The following is an 18,491-nucleotide window of genomic DNA, read 5'->3' as shown; positions in this document are numbered from 1 at the left end:
CTCTTTTCTTCCTGTTCAAGTCTGGCCCCAACTTTTTAAATCCACATATACTGTGGGTCCAATATATGAGATGCAGAGGACTATGTTTTGCTTTTTTTTTCATAACCCTGGTACTTAGTATAATAGCTGGTACCTGATGTCTACTAACTTGTTGACAAACTCTAGGAGTTTTCCATCGAACTTCAGGTCATAATCCAGATAATAGGCAATTTTTATTTATTGTTTGTTTTTTCCCCTTATATGATAGTTAAGTCAAACTTTGCCTTAAAAGTAATTCAAGGTCAGTTTAGAAATGAGTAAAATTTTATATCAATCTGACCAAATCCAATATGCACAATGGCATGTTCTTTATGGCTGTGAGGCTAGAACCATATTTAAGATGAAGTGGCTAGTTAAGATCATTGTCACAGTCCTGAAAAAATAGCCAGCAGACCAATATAGAAAATTGATATTGTAAAATAAAAACTGATAACAATGATATTTTGATGAATTGTGATTTTTCTCAGGAGGGGTGATCCTTTTACCTGAGCCAATCATAATTATTTTATAACTCATCCTATGTGTGATTCCTGTCTACATTTTCCCCGTAAATCTCTACCAAATGTGCCAGAAGCCTTCCCTCTTAATCTTTTAATATGTCAAAGCTGCTGATATAACAGCATTTGGATTGTCTATCTATTGTCTTTAATTCTTCTTACATGACCAATAGGCCTCCTTTTCTAGTCCTATCATATATGTCCTGAAAAAATATTTATGAATACAAGTTATCCCCAGAAAATGCTATAGTTTATATGCCTTGCTATTTATAGTTTCACTACTCACTGTATTAGTTATAAGTTAAATTTTTCTGAGATTAGAATGTTCTATGATTTATAGACATAGAGCATTAATTAGGAAACAATTGTGTTGAAGAGAAGAAGCTTTTTTAGTTTTGTGTAAAGTCAATAATAACATCTTTCCAAGGATGATTCATCTCAATCTTTTCCTCCATTATGTTATGGATACAGCTTGCTGTCTTATAACATAATGGAGGAAAAGATTGAGATGACTCTATATCCATGTAAAATAGTATGCCAATGGACTAATTCAACAGGCTGTTGTCTAGTTGTAATTCATAGTCTAGATACATGAACTTTCATACACTTTAGTTTTCCTAGTGTGAATAGTTAAAACTATTTTTGTTGCCTTGTTGTGGACTTTATAGAGGAAATTTTGAAGTGTTCTGGAACTTTACAATAATTACCTTGTCATCTATAAAGAAGAACATTTGTAAAACCATCATCCATGAAGAACCACTCTCATATCCTCCAAGACAGAATTTTCAGTGGATCAGCAAACATGCCTATAATTATAAACTCACTGTTTTGCATAATTTTAATATGTTTATGTAGGAGACATCTTATCTGAAGTCTTCAAGATTTCAATTTCTTTAAATATTTTTAAAAAATTAATAAACAACAGCAGGGTCTTACATTTTCTATGTTTCTTATCTGTATGATTATAAATATTTGGTCTATTATAGGAAATCATTTTCACAAAGCTTACTTTTTTGTGTTTCTTCCAAGATACTCTCAATGCATAGAGCATCCTAGAGTTTTAGAGATGAGAAAGCAGGGGTAGTTGAGGTTTTCTTGGCCACTTGTCTTTTTGATGTGTGGTATTTTCTTTTCTTTTTAGAGTCTCTCTCTTTTAGAGATCCTGACAACTGATCTAAGGACCTTTTAAGTTGGATACATTTTTTCTTTAAGTATTTAATAGCCAAACCTAGACATTCATCCCAACTTGACACTGCTACATATAACACACTGGATACTGAGTTAATAGCATCCAAATGGGGTTCCACTATAGCAATGATGAAGAGATCCATATAATCACACTGGCCAATCAGTTCTACTTCCCATCTGTTTGTTTCCTCCCATGGTCATCTATAAGTTGTCACAGGTGATCTGGCCTTTTCCCTGTTCCATTAGGCACTGCTGCCTAAGACCTCCGGTCATTCTTTCCTGTAAAGCATCATCACACTTGGAGGTGGAAAAGAGATCAGAAACCATCAAATCCAACCTCTTCATTTTACAGTTGAGGAAACCAAGAGACAGGAAAGTTGGATTATTTGCCGGAGGTCACACCCAAGTAATGAGCATCCGGAGAATGATCTAACCTAGGTCTTCAGGCCTTAGAGCCAGAGCTTCTCTCGTCCCACCCTGCCTCCTGGCAGAACCAAGATCTGAGCCAATGGCCTATTCTATAACAGAATGCTGCCTCTGTTAGACATCAGGCCTTTCTACTTGGCAAGGACATTAAATGTCTTGGTTGCAATGGGTTCGAGTTTCAAAAGATGTTTCAACTTCCTCATTGTAGCAAGCATTTGCATGAATTAAATGTTTTTAAAGAAATTATGAATTAATGTCATTTCCTGTTTTTCAAAGCAGACACGTTATTTTTGAGAGTTTCCAAACTCCACATGTGACCACTTCCACACTGGATATATTAGGGCATACAGAGACTTAGCTGGGCAGATTTCATCAAGTTCTTCCACAACATCTCCTCCCTCTTTTATTCTCACAGGTGTTGTTACATACATTGTAGTGACCATCACAGCAGGCTGCTCAATAACAGATCACAGAAGTAGAGCTTCAACCCGGAGGAACAGCAAGTTGAAGACGAAAGTGACTTGCCCGGGATCTGAGGCAGGATTTGCATTCAGATCATCCCCCTCCTAAATCCAATGCCCTTTCCTCTCTGCTACTACATTCCACAACTTTAAAAGATGCTACAGAGCTGTCACACAATAGGAGACAGCCAGACCAGACAACCCAAAATGACCTGGAGAACCGAAAGATGTATCACCTGTGACTGTTTGCCACCAGCAGCCATGCTGAAAGCTTACAGGTTCCTCTCAAGTCCTGAGTCTAGTGCAAGGCACTCTGGGGAGTGCTAAAAGAAATCTGAGACAGTCTGTCCCCAAAAGGAGGTTACAGTCTGAAAAGCAGCAACAGCGAGAGGACTCTCAGATGCCTCTGCCCATAGGGACGATGAGCATTCAATGTGACTGCTTTCTCATATGGATAACAGTGGTCGCTTTAAGGAAAGCTTACTGTATAATACAAACATTAAGAAATGATATTCTTTTGTGAACTACTACTTTCCTGTACTTAGAATGTTTTTCTTCACATGATTACTGATGGCCTAATAAGTATTTTTTAAAATAGCAAAAGAAAAGGAAAAAATAAAAGTTCTCGGCTGTTGTTATTTATTTATTTTTAAAATAAAATTCCTGAGTGTAAAAGTAATTTTCCATAGCCTCATTTCAAAATGAGTGATAAGATTTCTTAAACTCCCTAATTAAAAGTCATTCACTCTTTATGAAATTCAGAGGTAATCTTTAACAAACATTCAAAATAAGCATAAATAGTATTATTTTATCCTCTCTAGAGTCTTCAAATTACACAAGTAAAAAACAAAAGCTAAATGTATGTGGAGAGTGCAAAATGTGTCCTCATCTTTCCTAAGTTACCTGGGAAATTATTCTAAACTACAGACACTTCTAAACTTTGAGAGGTTCCATTCCAAGAGTTCACTTATTATAAGGTGGATGTTTATTTGTAAGCTTTGTCATCCGTATCAAGAACTCTGTAGACGCCATTGTCCTTCCCAAATGATTTTTAAAACCATATCATAAATGAAGTCATCTTGTTTTTTTTTAAGATCACTGATGTCTAGGGAAAGGGATTTTCCGGTTAGTTTAACACAGAGGGTAACAGGGTTAGTACAGATGAAGTAGAAAGAACTGGATTTGTATTCAGATGCCGAAGTCCTGATTTTGCTACTAATATTCACTATGAGACTTCAGGCAATTTAATTAATCTAGGCTTCTGTCTCTTCATCTGCAAAATGAGGGGAACCTTCACTAAGGTCCGTTCCAACTCTAAATCTGAGTCAAAATGGAAAAACAATATGTTCCAACTCAGAATTCAGAGTACAAGAAAAAAAATCTTGTTTTCCCCCACTAGTCATAGAAACTGCTTGTGCTTGGCAAAAAGGGCACCTCACTACCCCTAGCATGGTGCCGACTGGCAGACTTTGCAAGGAATGCCATTTATTATATTGTGAACTACTCTTTTTATATAAAATGACTGAAGATGCACATATCTGAATTATACAAAGGGACAATGATCTTTGGACTTACTCATAAGATTTTTAGAAACTGATCACATAGTAAAAACATTAAGATAGTAGAACTTAAATGAATGGAAGAATTGAAAGAATATCATTTGGCAGGTATATAGTCCAGCGTTCACACTTAATCACAGAGTCTCCTCTTGTACAAAGTAAGAATTATATGTTTGGGGCAGGTAGGTGGCACAGTGGATAGAGCACCAGACCTGAAATCAGGAGGACCTGAGTTCAAATCTGGTCTCAGACACTCAATACTTCCTACCTATGTGACCCTGGGCAAGTCACTTAAACTCAAATGCCTCAGAAAGAAAAAAAAGAACTATATGTTATCCAAGTTTCTCCCCAGACAAAGAATTCTGGGTTCCATAATTCTATTGTTATTAATCATAAACTTGGGTAGGGTCGTTTGCAGAAAGGATTGAGAGAGTTTGAACCCAGATAAAGATGAATAAATAGAAGTGAAAGGACAGGTTCCAGAACTGTGTCAGCTAGGTCTGAAGTTGGAAGTGTGATGGACATTACAGTTATTATTAAGGATTAAATCTAGCTGAACTAGAGATCAGATTGAAAACAAAGGATCGAAGAAGTCACAATGCAGACTCTTTTACATTAAAACTTCCTATATTTGAAGAAAGCTATCATATCTTTTTTTTCCTCTGATTGAACATATTTTCTCATCCCATCCTTAGAAGGTATGATTTGAATCTTTGACTTATTTATTTTTCAATTAAAGCATAATATAATCATGCAGGAGATTGAAAAGTGCCTTATTTTTCTTACTATAAAGTAAAATCTAAGTCAGACTTCTTCATTTCAACAAACAATGAAAGAAGTCTGCCATAGAAATGTTCCTTGAACCAAAAAAAAAAATAAAATAAAAATGCTGATACATATTGGCACAAGAGAAGTAAAGATCAGAAATAAATCAGAAATATATAAAATAAAAATCAAAGGCTTAAAAAAATTCTGGACACATATTAAATGCAACCGTCTATCTAAGATAGTTGCTGCTTCAATCTCAGATTCAAGTCCCATCTCTGGCACTTAGCAGCTACATGACCCTGAGGAAGATACTTAACTTCTCTGTATTTCAGTTTCCAAATCTGAGATCTGAGAAATCTGAGAAATAAAGAGATAGAGGCATCTGTGGTCCCTCTCAACTCTCAACTGTGATTCTATGAACTTACCTTCTTTGACATCAGAGCCTTGGCCACCTGAGATAAATGTGGTGGATTGTACTCGGGCACCTACATTTACATTGCCAATTTTTAAAGCTCTCACAGTCTGATCCACCTACAGAATGATAAAAATGGGGAGAAAGAATGAAGAAAATCAGTGCCTATTATAAAAGTATGTGGCTCTTTTCAATTTGGAAAACCATAAAGACTGAGGAAGAGATTAACATAAGGCTTTGGAAAGGTCAATCAAGTTATCATATAAGGGACTGAGGAATAAGTATTTTAGGTTTTATAAATACCTATACATATAAGATGAATCTAGCCTCAGAAGAAAATTATAGAGAAATGATAACACGTCAACTTATTCCTAATATCTGTGTAGACATACACATACATACACAAACATATGTGTGTATATGTATGTATTTAAAACTCTAAGTAACTCACAAACTTTCCTAAGTGCAATAAGCATGATTTCTGCTTATTCAAAGAATCAAGAGAATAAATGAAATTTAAAATTTAAATTCACTTAAAACAAAACAAGGACTGAGAAAGAGAATATTAAATGAGGCTCTAAAATTCTGTTCAAAGCTTTCTATCGGCTCGTATTTCACATATAAAAAGCTGAGGAAATACCACAAATCTCACAAAGTGCTGCCATGATAAAGTAGCAAAATTAAAAGAGAAAATCTGCAACCTACTTTATAATAGTTCACCATTTTCTGCTGTTGGTATGAAATCAGCTATAATTTTAATAGATCAATTTACATTATCTAGACTCATAAGGCAGCTATCACAATAATGGATATAAATGTAGAAACATAGGAAGCTACATTAAATTCTTACTAATGCCAAAGAACTCATAAAAGGATAGTCTTCAATAGTTCCATTTTAGATAAGTTTTTATAGCAAATTGGGATTTTAACTTAACATTTAGGATATAGATTCTTAGCCGGGAGTCTGTCAACTTTTTTCCCCATATAATTTGATAACTATATTTCAATATAATTGGATTATCTTGTATTCCTGTGTATTTCATTTTATATATTTAAAAACATCTCTCTGATAAGGGATCTACAAGCTTTACTAGATTGCTAAAGGGGTGCATTACTCAAAATAGGTCAAGAATCCTGGTTTAGGATCACAGGGTGATCTCTTTCTGCTAGGCACACAAGCTTTACTAAGAGTGTGTTAATTAAGGACATCCTATGATGTTTAAACCAACAAATAAAGCTCCATACTTCTAAGGCTTTGTCTCCATAAGACATGTCTGCTAAATTAGAGCTTCTTAGTTTTTTCCCCTCTTGCTCTTTTCCCTGAGAAATTTTACAGATATATAAAACAGGCACAAATTAAACATAAATACAAACAAAATTAAACAAAATCTTAATTTTGCAACCCCACATTCAGTTATGTGACCCTATATGGAGTAATGACCCACAATTTAAGAAGCTTTGTGCTAAATGACTGATTTCATGCAGCAGGAGTCACACCTTGTGCTTATTTAGTAATCCACTAACCATTAGCACAATAGGCAAACATCTGATGCTCTTGGGAAAGGCACATCCAAGACTACCTCCACAAAGACTTTCAGGTTCTTAGGCTCAGTGGTATGGAATGTGCTGATAGGAATTCAGATAGAAGAGACAACTATGTTATCTCCTACAAAAATAATAAATTGACCCACATAGAGCTTGAAGACCAGTTGGCAGCAGGGTCTGTTGGAACGAATTCCATTTAGTTACCAATGGTTTCCACAATTTAAGGCTAGTTATATTATAACTTTGATATATTATATCAAATATTATCTTACAACTAATCTACTATTAAAGGGAGTAACTTGCATTTCTAGAATTTATTACTCCCACATCTCTTACCTCCTTTAAGACCTCTCTACTAGGATGTTGTTACCCTGTCCCTCCCAACCAAAAAGAAGAGTTTGTTTCTATATCTAAGATGTATAAATTGCTTGTTTGCTTGATTACATATATAAGAACCAAATTGTTGAATGAATCCAGGTCCTTTTAAGGAATGCTAGGGAGATCTGTGAAACTAAAGCATCCTCATGAGAAATTTGAACATAAGAATGACTCTATTTAAGATAAATAAGTAGTCAGCTTTGAGAGCAGAAATGTAATTGTAAATACTTGTTCAGTATTTTGATTTTTATTAACCAGCTGCATCTTTATATATACTATAATTCTAGTATATCTTTATTAAAGGTTAAGATCTTATGAAATCATATAACTTTCTACAAATAGGCCAGAAGAAGTTGTCTAAAGAGTATAAAAATTATAATATTGAAAAACACCTTGAATTTAGCATGGTGCCTCCAACATATTTGATGTTTAGTAAATGTTTATTGACTAATATTTATCAATTAGTTGGCTTACAGTGAATTTTTAAATAGTGTGACTTTTTTATTCAATAAAAGGTTACTAAAATTGCATTTTATTTCATATTTATTAATTCATAGAGGTAAGTGGGATTTTTTTGTTTAACTAGTCTTTGAACTCACTGTTTTTCCAGTTCAATAAAAAGGGTTTTTTTTTTTTCACCAATTTTAACCAAACTGTCCCATTTTGCATGGGAATCTTGTCATATTTATCTGTATGTTTTTGTTTAGATGGCAAGAGAAAGTCTTGTTCAGTGCTGGACTTGGGTAGAGAATCCTAGTCCTTAGTTTTAGCTATGTGACCTTGAATAAATGGTTTAATCTCTTTGAGGCTCAATTTTCTCAGTTAAATGAAAATAATAATATTTCCATTACCTAATTCATACTATTGCTGTGGGGAAAGTGCTCTGTAAACCTTAAAAAACTCTAGAAATGAATAATTATTATTAATATGCTTTTAATTGGATTATACTTGGCAATTCTCGTGTAGCTTTTCTGGCTCAACTCACTTTAGAAAGCTGCTTCAAATCAAATAACTTGTTATTATTATTAATATTCCCACTTTAAACAGAGAGGCATTTTAACCTTAAAAAAAATTATACCTTTTTATTCAGCCACTTCAATGTTTTCTCTTTGCTGTACTTATAAAACTTCTTATTTCCAACTTCTGGTTTAAAATAAAGAAGAAAAAGATAATTAGAGCTAAGGGTATAACCCAAAGAAACACAAAAGCCAACTTATATGCATATTAGCTTTCAAAATTTATTTAATTATGCAAGTGAGACATTTCACTGAGGAAAAAAAAAAAGGTTCCTTGCTCTCCTAGTCACAAATAACAAATTAAAAAGTATAGAAACGTTTTAAAAACTCATTAAACTAGTTACTTTTTCTTTTCTGAAAGTTTAAGATAACCTCAGTGTTTTTGAAAAGTTCATTCCCTTACATCACAAGTAAAACCCTATTTATAATTCTAGGTCTGCCATTGACAAAAGCCATGCAAAAACTATAGAGCAAGTCATAACATACATCCTTGGCCTCAGTCTCCTAATCTGTAAAACAGAGGAACTGATTGAGAAATTCTGGGAACTGTCTTTCAATAGTGCATGATTTTGTAAATTTTAACAGGAACCAAGCTTACAGAAGCATTGGCAGGCTGTTACATAAATATAACAGTTTGTTAATCACTCCATTCTGACCTGGTAGGATTGGTATGATATTAAGAAAAGATTCAAATACTAGTATGACCAGTGAAATATCTCAAAAAATTAGATTTACATTACAATCACTGTTCCCATATGGGGATGAAAGTTGTACTTCCCATAAAACACATTTTTCCTTGCCCGCAATCCATCTAAGCATTTTTAAATAACATTAAACAACTGTATCCATCTGAAACATTCTTCAGTTCAAGAGATTTTGTATTTTCTTTGCAACCAGCAATGGTATTGCTCTACTCCAATACTTCCTTCCCTCCAAAATGAATATTCTTATAGTCACTGCAAATTACAATGCCAGATTGGTGCTTACCATATGTAACTCCATGGTAAACCAATAGAGTTAAGTACAATGACTTTTTTTTTTTTCTTCTACATGGAAAAAGTGAGAATGGAAACTGTTTGGACGGGGAAACATGACTGCACTTCCATTAAATCATTTGTACCAATACTAAATGATTTGCATCCTAAGAAAGCTGGGAGGTCCCAAGATGCCATTGCTGTATATTTCCTTTCCATTTTTACTGCAAATTTCCCAAAATTAAGACCAATAATAAGGCAAGAAAAAGTAGTAATTCTGCTCCATTTCCTCCACAGTTTCAAGTCTCTTCCTTGGAATAACAAAAAAGGAAAATATGGGATTTTGTCAGAAATATAAGAACTCCTGTCCCTAAATTTAGCCTACTGGTCCAGGGAATTACTTGGAAAAAAGTAGGGCCACTAGAGAGACATCTTTCAGAATAAGGGCAGAATATGAAGGGGGAAAATTATTTGTTTTTTTTTTTTTTCTTTTCAGAGGTAAAAGGATATTGCCTATCCTGTCATCTACTAAGCACTTCAAAGGAGCCACAAGAGCTTACTCTTAAAGAAGGTTCTGCTGGTGGTCAGAGATGAAGAAAACATACAATTTTACTATGTGTTAGCAACTTGCTAATATTACTATATGTATTAAATTGTGACAAGTAGTCACAAGAAACTGCAGCAAAAATGAAAAAAATGTTCTACTTTTACGGTAATTATCTGACAAATTATTTTACTTTTCCATATTCTCCACATTTTTGGAATCTGTCTTTTTTGTATTATCTTTATGTTTCATAGGGTATACAGATTATTGGAAGTATTTATCCTGGCCAAAAGTTGGTATCCTGTATATAGATTGCCACACAACTTCTATAGTACTACCCTCATTTTTGTCTTGGGCTCCAAAAAAGCCAGAGTTCTTTCTTTGCTTCTTTTTGCAAATATTGCCACAAAAGTCAGACCCAATAATATCACATAAAAAAATTTTATAAGACTTAAAAAACAAAATTACTAGTTCTTCAATATGCAGAATTGCTTATGCGTGGTATTTTTCATAACAATTTTAATGCAAAGGGATGGAGTGATACATTTTATATAATGTACAGAAGTATTTAAAACCCCCCCAACAAACTGGTTATTTTAATCATGTAAAAACTAAAGTCAAAGTTCTTGACACTACTGAGTATCCCTACACTTCCATCTGTCATTTGAATCCACCTAGGATGGTCCTGATGAGAGAAGTCCAAAGGTCTAATGGTATCAGAGAAAATATAGCTCAAGGTTGAGTAAGATAATATAGGTAAACCCTTAAAGCACTATTTAAATGCTGATTACTCAGTATAACTCTCTTGTATTCAGGCAAGATGATACATTTTGATACTCCTGGGGCAGCACCAAAATATTGCATTTGGTGGTGGTATGTTGCTCCTAGTAAAAAAAGTACAAAATTTAAAATGACCTTAGTTCAATCCATACCTAAGCAGGAATGCCTTCAATAAATTCCCCGGAAAGGGAGTATCCATTCTCCATTTAAAGCCTTCTAATAATGGAGAACTCAAACTCATTTCAGTTCAGGCCATCTCCTAAATATCAGAAAGTTCTTCCTTATGTAACACCCTCTCCCCGACATCCTTCCTATCTCTGGCACTGTACTAGGAGACCAAAACTAAAAAAAAGGACCCTCTTTATTCATTCATAAACCCTATGTATCTACTATGAACAAAGTACCAAGACAGATTCTGGAAAAGATACAAAACTTAGCCTAGGTCCCTGATCCTTAAGGAACTTAAAATCTAGAAGACATTTTCTACATATTGGACATTCACCTTTTAAAGGCCATCATTATATCCTTCATAATGCTTCCTTTTTCTTAAACACCTCTATGGTATTTGAGAATAAGAAGGCAGAAGACATTTAAAAAAAAAAAAAAATTCAAGTTCTTAGAACAATCAAGAAGCACAAGAAATAGTGGGGCAGAAAAAAATCCCAAATGGAATGAAATTAAACTAGAATGAATAGCTAATTATATCCAGAGTGTAAAAGAAAAAAAACAAAAACAAAAAACAGAATCTACCTCCTACTTTTAGTCTCAAATTTTAATTCAAGACAGTGAATATAGGTCATCTCTTGCCTTGTGTTTTTCAGATAAGAAACAGCTTACCTATGAAGCTCTATTTCCCCATGAAATAATCATGCATCTCAATACTGAAGTGACATATAAAGATAGTAAGGTACCCAGAAAAGAACACAGGCCTAGGAGACAAGAGACTCGGATTCCAGTTCGATCTCTACTAATAATGAATTGTATTTATTCACTTAACCTCTAGGGGTTTCTGAGGAGAGTGGATTTAGAGCTGGAAGAATTCATAGATCTAAAACTTAAAAGCACCTCCTCCCCGCTAACTTTACAGATAAGACAACTGAAGTCAAAAAGGTAAATGACTTGAGTGAAGTTTTACATAGATAAAAGACCCAAATAAATCTAGATCTTCAGTTCTAAAACCAGAATTCTTTTTACAGCATTGTTTCTCTGAAAGTAAAACAAACAAGAAACTTTCCAAGTTATAAAATTCAAGTCAAATCAAACAAGTCAACAAGCATTATACCAGGAACTGTGCAGGTAAAAGGTTAAAAGAAAGACAACTTCGAAGAGGTTACATTCTAATGGGGAGACAGCATGAAAACAAATAATTATGTAGGCACAAGATACATAAAGGATAAGCTGGAGGTAATCATAGAGGTAAGCCAGTAGCACTCAGGGATAAAGGAAAAGGCTTCCTAGAGAAGCTACAATTTGATCTGAGACTAGAAGGTAGCCAAGAAGATGAGGGAAAATTCTCCAGGGATGGTCAGCAAGAAGGCATGGAGTCAAAAGGGAGCATATTGTGTGAAGAGCAGCAAGGGGCCATGACACTGTTCACATTCAGAGAAACAGGAGCCGGGGACTGAGAGATAAAGGGCTTAAAAATTAAAAAGGGTCTTAGGTTTGATGCTGGAGACAACAGGGACCCCCTGGAGTTTGTGGAGGGGCTGGGATGGGACACAATCTGATTTGCATGCCAGGAAGGTCATGTGGATAGCTGAGTGTTGGACGGGCTGCAATGGAGAGACACCTGTGCCAGGGAGACCAATGGAAAGGCCTAGTCTGGGGGGGGAGGAGTGTGCTAACGAGAGCTGTAGCAGCCACATGATGAAACAGAAGATAAACACAAGATGTTGTAACGGTAGAATCAACAAGATTTGGCAACAGACTGCTTGTGGGAATGAGAGAAAATGAAGAATTAAGAGTCCAGGAGAGAGTCATAATGCTAGTAGGAAATGAGATGATGGAAGATGGCAGTTGCCTTGGAACTAAAAAGAAAGTTGGAAGAGAAGAGGGGTCAGAGGAGGGCAAGAAAGAGAATGGATTGACCCTTGGACATATTCCATTTTAAGATGTCTGTAGGATCAACTCGAGATGTCCAATAGTCAATTGGAAATGTGAGACCAATGGTCAAGATAGAGATTAGGTCTGGATAAAGAGATCTGAGAATCAACTACACAGAGATAATTTTATCTGTGGATAATTTAATCCAAGGGATTTTATCCCTTTTTAAGGGAAGTCCAAGGGAAAATGATATGGAGAGAGAACAGAAGACCCAGTACACAGCCTTGGGAATACCCATGATTAATAGCCTTGACCAACATTAAAGTCCAGCAAGAGACTGAAAAGGAACAGTCAAAACTGATAGGAAAACCAGGGAAAAAAGGTCACAAAAACCCAAAATCAAGAGAAAGGGTTATTGAAAGTTTCCAAAAGGATCAAGAGTAAGACAAAAACATTCAACTTGGCAATTAGGAGGTCACTGATAACTTTGGAGAGAGAAGTTTAAGGTGAACGATGAGCTAAGAAGACAGCCTGCAGAGGTTAGAAGAAAGTGAGAGGAAGGGAAGTGGAAAGTCTGATTGTAGGAGTTTAGCTATGAATGTGAGAATATAGGAGGATAGCTAAACAGAGATAGACAAAAGCTGGCAAGGAGTTTTTGGATGGGAGAGATAAATGTCTTTGTAGGTGGCAGGGAAGCAAATAGACAAGGAACGATTGAAGATTAGTGAGAAAGTAGGAATGATCAAAGGGCCAATCTGCTGAAGAGATGAGATAAAATAGGATTACTTGTACATGTAGAGGGGTTTGCCTTGATAAAAGGGAGAGTCACCTCTTCATGTGAGACAAGGATGAAAGAGGAAAAAGGGAGGGAAGTTATCTGAATGATCTGAGGTAAGGGGGAGAGCTGGCCTCAAATTTTTCAATGAACCATAAAGCAAAAATTTCCAGCAGAAACAGAGGAAAGGAGGAAGCAATGGAAAAGAGGGGTGGGGGGACAAGAAAAAGAAAAAGTGAGAGAATGTGTGAATTTGAGAGTGTGCATGTATATGTATCTGTGTGTTAGAGCATTGTGTGTGTGTATGTCAGAAGTGGAATATTTGGGGGGGTTTGTCAAGATCAAGAGCATGACATCCATCTTTATTTGTAGTTAAGTTGGAATTGAAGCAACTTCCAAACTCCAATTTAGGTATTAAGTTGAGAAAGTGGGAATTTAAGGTGTTCAGACAATATTGGTATGTAGGCTGAGGCCCTCTGGTTTAAGGGCAGGGGTTTGGATGTAAAGAAAGACCACGAGCAAAGCAATGAACTCACTAAAAGAAGGAGAATATCTTCAGGTTTGGTGAGTAAGAGCTACCAAAATGTCAACTGGGTGGTAAATATAGATCAAATGAATTTCAAAGGAGTAAGGTTACTAAATGGTGGAGATAGAGGGGGGCATCTGAAGGAATATTGAAAATCCTCCACCATAACTACTAAGACTGAGGGAATGAATATAAAGTGCAATCTAAATCCCAAGTGTGTGTGAACACAATCTCTCTCTCTCTCTCTCTCTCTCTCTCTCTCTCTCTCTCTCTCTCTCTCTCTCTCTCTCTCTCTCTCTCTCTCTCTCTCTCTCTCTCTCTCACACACACACACACACACACACACACACACACACACACACACACTTATTTTTGTAATTATAAACACTACAAACCAACATAGCACAACTGTGAGAGCTCTAGCCTGATGACAACTAATAGTATATGTATCTTTGTGTTTAAAATACAATGCACATTTAATATTTGTAAGTTTATTGACTGAATTTGATATGTATATGTATTGAAAAGTCTTTTCTCCCTAATGTGTCTGGTGCCTATAAAACTAGTCTAAAACATCTGGAAACATTGGGCTTGAGAAATACAGATGGAATACAAGCGGGACTACAATTAAATAATATGTTCAGCATTCGGGTAATTGTTATGTAGACTTGGAAGTTTCCCTAATGTATTGTTGAGCAAACTGCCTAAAGCTTATTTTAACATCTATTTTCTCAACATTTTCCATAACTCACAAACTCATATGGTCTCTTTTCCCCCCTCTGCCTTCTGGGAATACAAAGCTTGGCAACATTACTTGGTTTGTTTAATCAGGTAAGATTTCTTGGCTCTTCATATTAATCACATCAGACAAGATCACAGTACAGCTTTTGCCTGAGCAATATGAAACAAAATGTCACACTCCAGAGCTGAAGGGTATAACCCTTTATTAATCCTTCCCATTGTCATCTTTCTGTATGTGAAACTTATTTGGCAAACCCTTCTCTATTTCCCCAAATCGAGTGAACAAGGACACATCATTTCCTTCCCTAATAAAGCAGGTGATGGTAAGGTCATTGCCATCATCACTCAGGCCTGAACCACTGTGGCTCTGTCATTTTCATCAGATACAAAAAGCAGAGAAAGAGGTTTTCACAGTTCTAAACGATTTAATACAAATCCTTGGTGTCCTAGCCTTCGGAGACAACATTTGAGGGTTAATTTCAGAACAGCTAGTTTGCGGATTAAGTAGCAGTAATTATATATTATGTCTAGACGATCACCTGCAGAGATGACATGAGTTATTCTGTGCCTCATTTATCTAGTTGGAGATTGTACTGCCCTGTAAAAAACATTGTCTTTCTGATCACTCCAAAGTTTTTCTGTTTACAAGATTTGGGACACAGATTCATAAGAAGTATAACAAAACATAAAGTAAGAATAAAAGTTTTAAATGTCAGCGTGGAAACTTATTAGAGATAATGTTCCTGAAAGAGATTATGAAATGGCTCCTTTGTAAATTAGCTATTAACATTTATTTGAAGCCAAAATTCTCTTTGGGACATTATTTTATCTGAGGGATAAATCTCTGGATTTAAAGAACTATGTCCTAGATATATGACAAACACTAAGAAACACACACACACACACACACACACACACACACACACACACACACACACACACACACACACACACACACACACTTCTCTCAAGTGGCGATACATCCAGATTAGAAAGTTGAACTTTATGTTGACAAATTAAAACATTCAAAGATACATTCACAGTACCAGGAAAAAAACCCAACCATTTTGCTTTCTATGCTACTGTGAAATTCAACACATTGATTGCCCTTTAAAAAAACTGCAGGACAAGACTGATAAGAAGGCCATATATCTGTCACCTTAAGAACAAGGGACCAGATAACTGAAAAGTTTGAATACATATGTGAACTATACAACATTATAATCCTGTTATCAGAGCAGGATAATTCTTGGCCAAAAAATTATTTTCCTCCATTATTCTACTTTCACTGCTGTGAATTATTCCACATTGCTGTAAATTATATTTAGAACTCTTCTCTCTCTCTCTTCCCCCTCCCCCATCTCTTTTTCTCCTTCCCTTGGTCTCCTCCCTTCTTCCCTTCCTGCATGAAAACAAAACAGAGTCGTTTGACTTAAAGTTTATACAATAACATACATAACACACAGTTCTCTAGAGGTTTTTGTACTTCCTTCCTGTGAAAAAAGTCTTCCTCTAAGAATTTCTGCTTTAATCTAGTGTACCTAAATTTGCTTTTTAAAAAATTATATATTTTATATATATATATATATACACACACACATAAATATACATAAAATTATATATTGTATATACACATACATATTTGTATGTGTGTATGTATATATAAATATACATACATACATAATGGTAGATATATATAGGGAAAAAGTTGTTTTTCAATATACTTGGTTTTCTTTAAAAATTCTATTCTATTCTATTTTATTGTATATATTAAAAATCATTATTCTGAGGAGTCTATAGGCTTTCCCAGACTGCCAAGGGGGTTCAGGACACATCACAAAAAGATTAAGAGCCATTCCATGAAGGAGCAGAATCTTTATATCTTAAAACAAAGTTTAGAGAAGAAAGTTTTCCCTTGCCCAACTGAAGGAATAGTCTGGACATACATAAGCACTTTCATATAAGCCCTTCTTCTCATTTGCCTTTTGACAGGGAACATAAGCAGGAGAGGTATGCTTATTCATGGGAGGTTGGAGACATGGCTGCACCCTGAAGGAGATAAGGGTTCTTCCAAGCTCAGCAAACACAACACTCACTAGAGGAGTCTAGCTGGCCTCTAAGAACTTCTACTTTGTATGCACTGATGGGGCTTCTCAAAATCGAGGATTAAACACAGGCAATGCTGGATGTAAGTTAGAAATACAGAACATAAGGTGAGTTTCTGCCTGGCTTATGAAGATGCGGCAAGGGTGCAGAGTGGGGGATGGAAGGGAGAAGGGACAGCTCGGGAATTCCTTGGTTTGGGCTCTCAGTAATCAATGATGCCCATGGGTCACAGCTAGAAGGGACTCAAAGGCCATCTAGTCCAATCTCTTTATTTGAGAGGTAAGAAAACTGCACCCCTCCCACACCTCCGCTGGAGGCCAAGGACTTTACACATAGGGAAGGATCAGAGGCAAGATCTGAACCAAAGACCCCCCAACTCCACAGTCATTGTGCTCTCTCCAATACTCATTTCTCCAACAAGTCTGGAGAAGTCTCTCAGATTTCTGCGAGTCTGGTGCAATTCATTATCTGCATTTTCAACTTGTGCTAACTTTTCAAAAATTAAAACAACCAGTAATTTCTCTTCATTATTTTAGGTTTCAAAAACAGTCATTTGGAGTAACCCCATGTCTTGGCCACAAATAAGTCTGTTGTTTCTTCCTGCCAAATGTGGGCTAAGGGAAAAAAAAGTCTTTTTAATGAAATTACTTTGATAAAGCCTTAGAGCTACATACTACTTCAGATCTACAAATGGAATTCCAAATTTAGCCAAAAAGGAATTTAGTAGGCACCTTGAAGATAGGGCGTAATTAGTGTAGTTCTCTTCTTTCCAATTACTGGCCAAGAGTTCCTGGAGCCAACACTTGCCTGGTCCCAAAAGAATTGTCCTAGTTGGACAAACTCCCTGTGACCCTGGCCAATCATAAGTTATCAGGCTTCTAGGAGACTCTAGTTCCCATTCTGCCTACCTCCATTAGCCATGACACAGAAACAAAACAAGACTGAAACATCGAAAAACAGGTATATCACTGAGCCCCCAGTGCTAAATTCTTATGCCATGGCTACATGGCCAGTGTCATTCAATAGCTAAAAAGTCTGGAGGGCAGCAAAGGTTCTTAGAAAAACTGCACTATCACTGCCAACAGACGTGTGTATATGTATTTAATTAAAAAAAAAAAAAAAAGTAAGAGGAATGGACAACAAGGAACGGCTACATGCTTGTGTGTGGGGAGGGTGATTAAGAGAGTTCACTTAAGGAATTTACTGGTGATAAACCCTGGCAATGGTCATATTTGGTTAAAACAAACAAACAGGCAGCCTTCAAATGAAGGAACACACAAAGAGATTTTTTAAAAATGCTGATCTTTATGATTTCTTATATTTGCATTCACTTTGAATTTTCTGATGCACATTCAAGAAAGCTCATTTAATCCTAAATGCAATCTATGAGTTAGGCAAATAGAAGCTATTATTCTATTTTACAGAAAAAGAAAGTGAGAAACAAAGAAATAAAACCATTCAGTGAAGCTTTTTTAAAAACTACTTAGTGACAGAGCTCAGACTAGAAACTAGGTCTTTTGATCTCCAGACCTTTGAAGGCAACAGACCACAGTAACTCCCTTAAGGTCATATTGTTCATTAAGAACAGTCTGATTATCAGTGGAAAACCAACCTTCTGTCCATGATAAATGTATTAGTAAAGGTTTCAAATGAAAACCCTACATTATATTCAGATATTTAATTTCTGAATTACTCTTAAATATCTCTTAGTAT

The 18,491-nt window shown here is 35.6% G+C and overlaps 1 protein-coding gene across 5 annotated transcripts in view; it reads right to left on the bottom strand.

Moving 5' to 3' along the window:
• RNASEH2B (ribonuclease H2 subunit B) overlaps nt 1–18,491 on the bottom strand; it is a 168,577-nt gene that overhangs the window by 35,918 nt on the left and 114,168 nt on the right. For all 5 annotated transcript variants that reach the window (XR_012488451.1, XR_012488452.1, XM_074304776.1 and 2 more), the window contains exons 6-7: nt 8,352–8,416; nt 5,364–5,469 (exon numbers count right to left, since the gene is read on the bottom strand). Coding sequence is in view for 3 of the 5 variants with exons in the window: in XM_074304776.1 (XP_074160877.1) it covers nt 5,364–5,469; nt 8,352–8,416 (171 nt within the window). In the remaining 2 variants the exon portion in view is untranslated. The remainder of the gene's footprint in view (nt 1–5,363; nt 5,470–8,351; nt 8,417–18,491) is intronic.

This window comes from Sminthopsis crassicaudata, chromosome 3 (genome assembly GCF_048593235.1).
Source record: "Sminthopsis crassicaudata isolate SCR6 chromosome 3, ASM4859323v1, whole genome shotgun sequence".
Taxonomy (NCBI): domain Eukaryota; kingdom Metazoa; phylum Chordata; class Mammalia; order Dasyuromorphia; family Dasyuridae; genus Sminthopsis; species Sminthopsis crassicaudata.
This window is presented reverse-complemented; position numbering and strand designations above follow the sequence as displayed.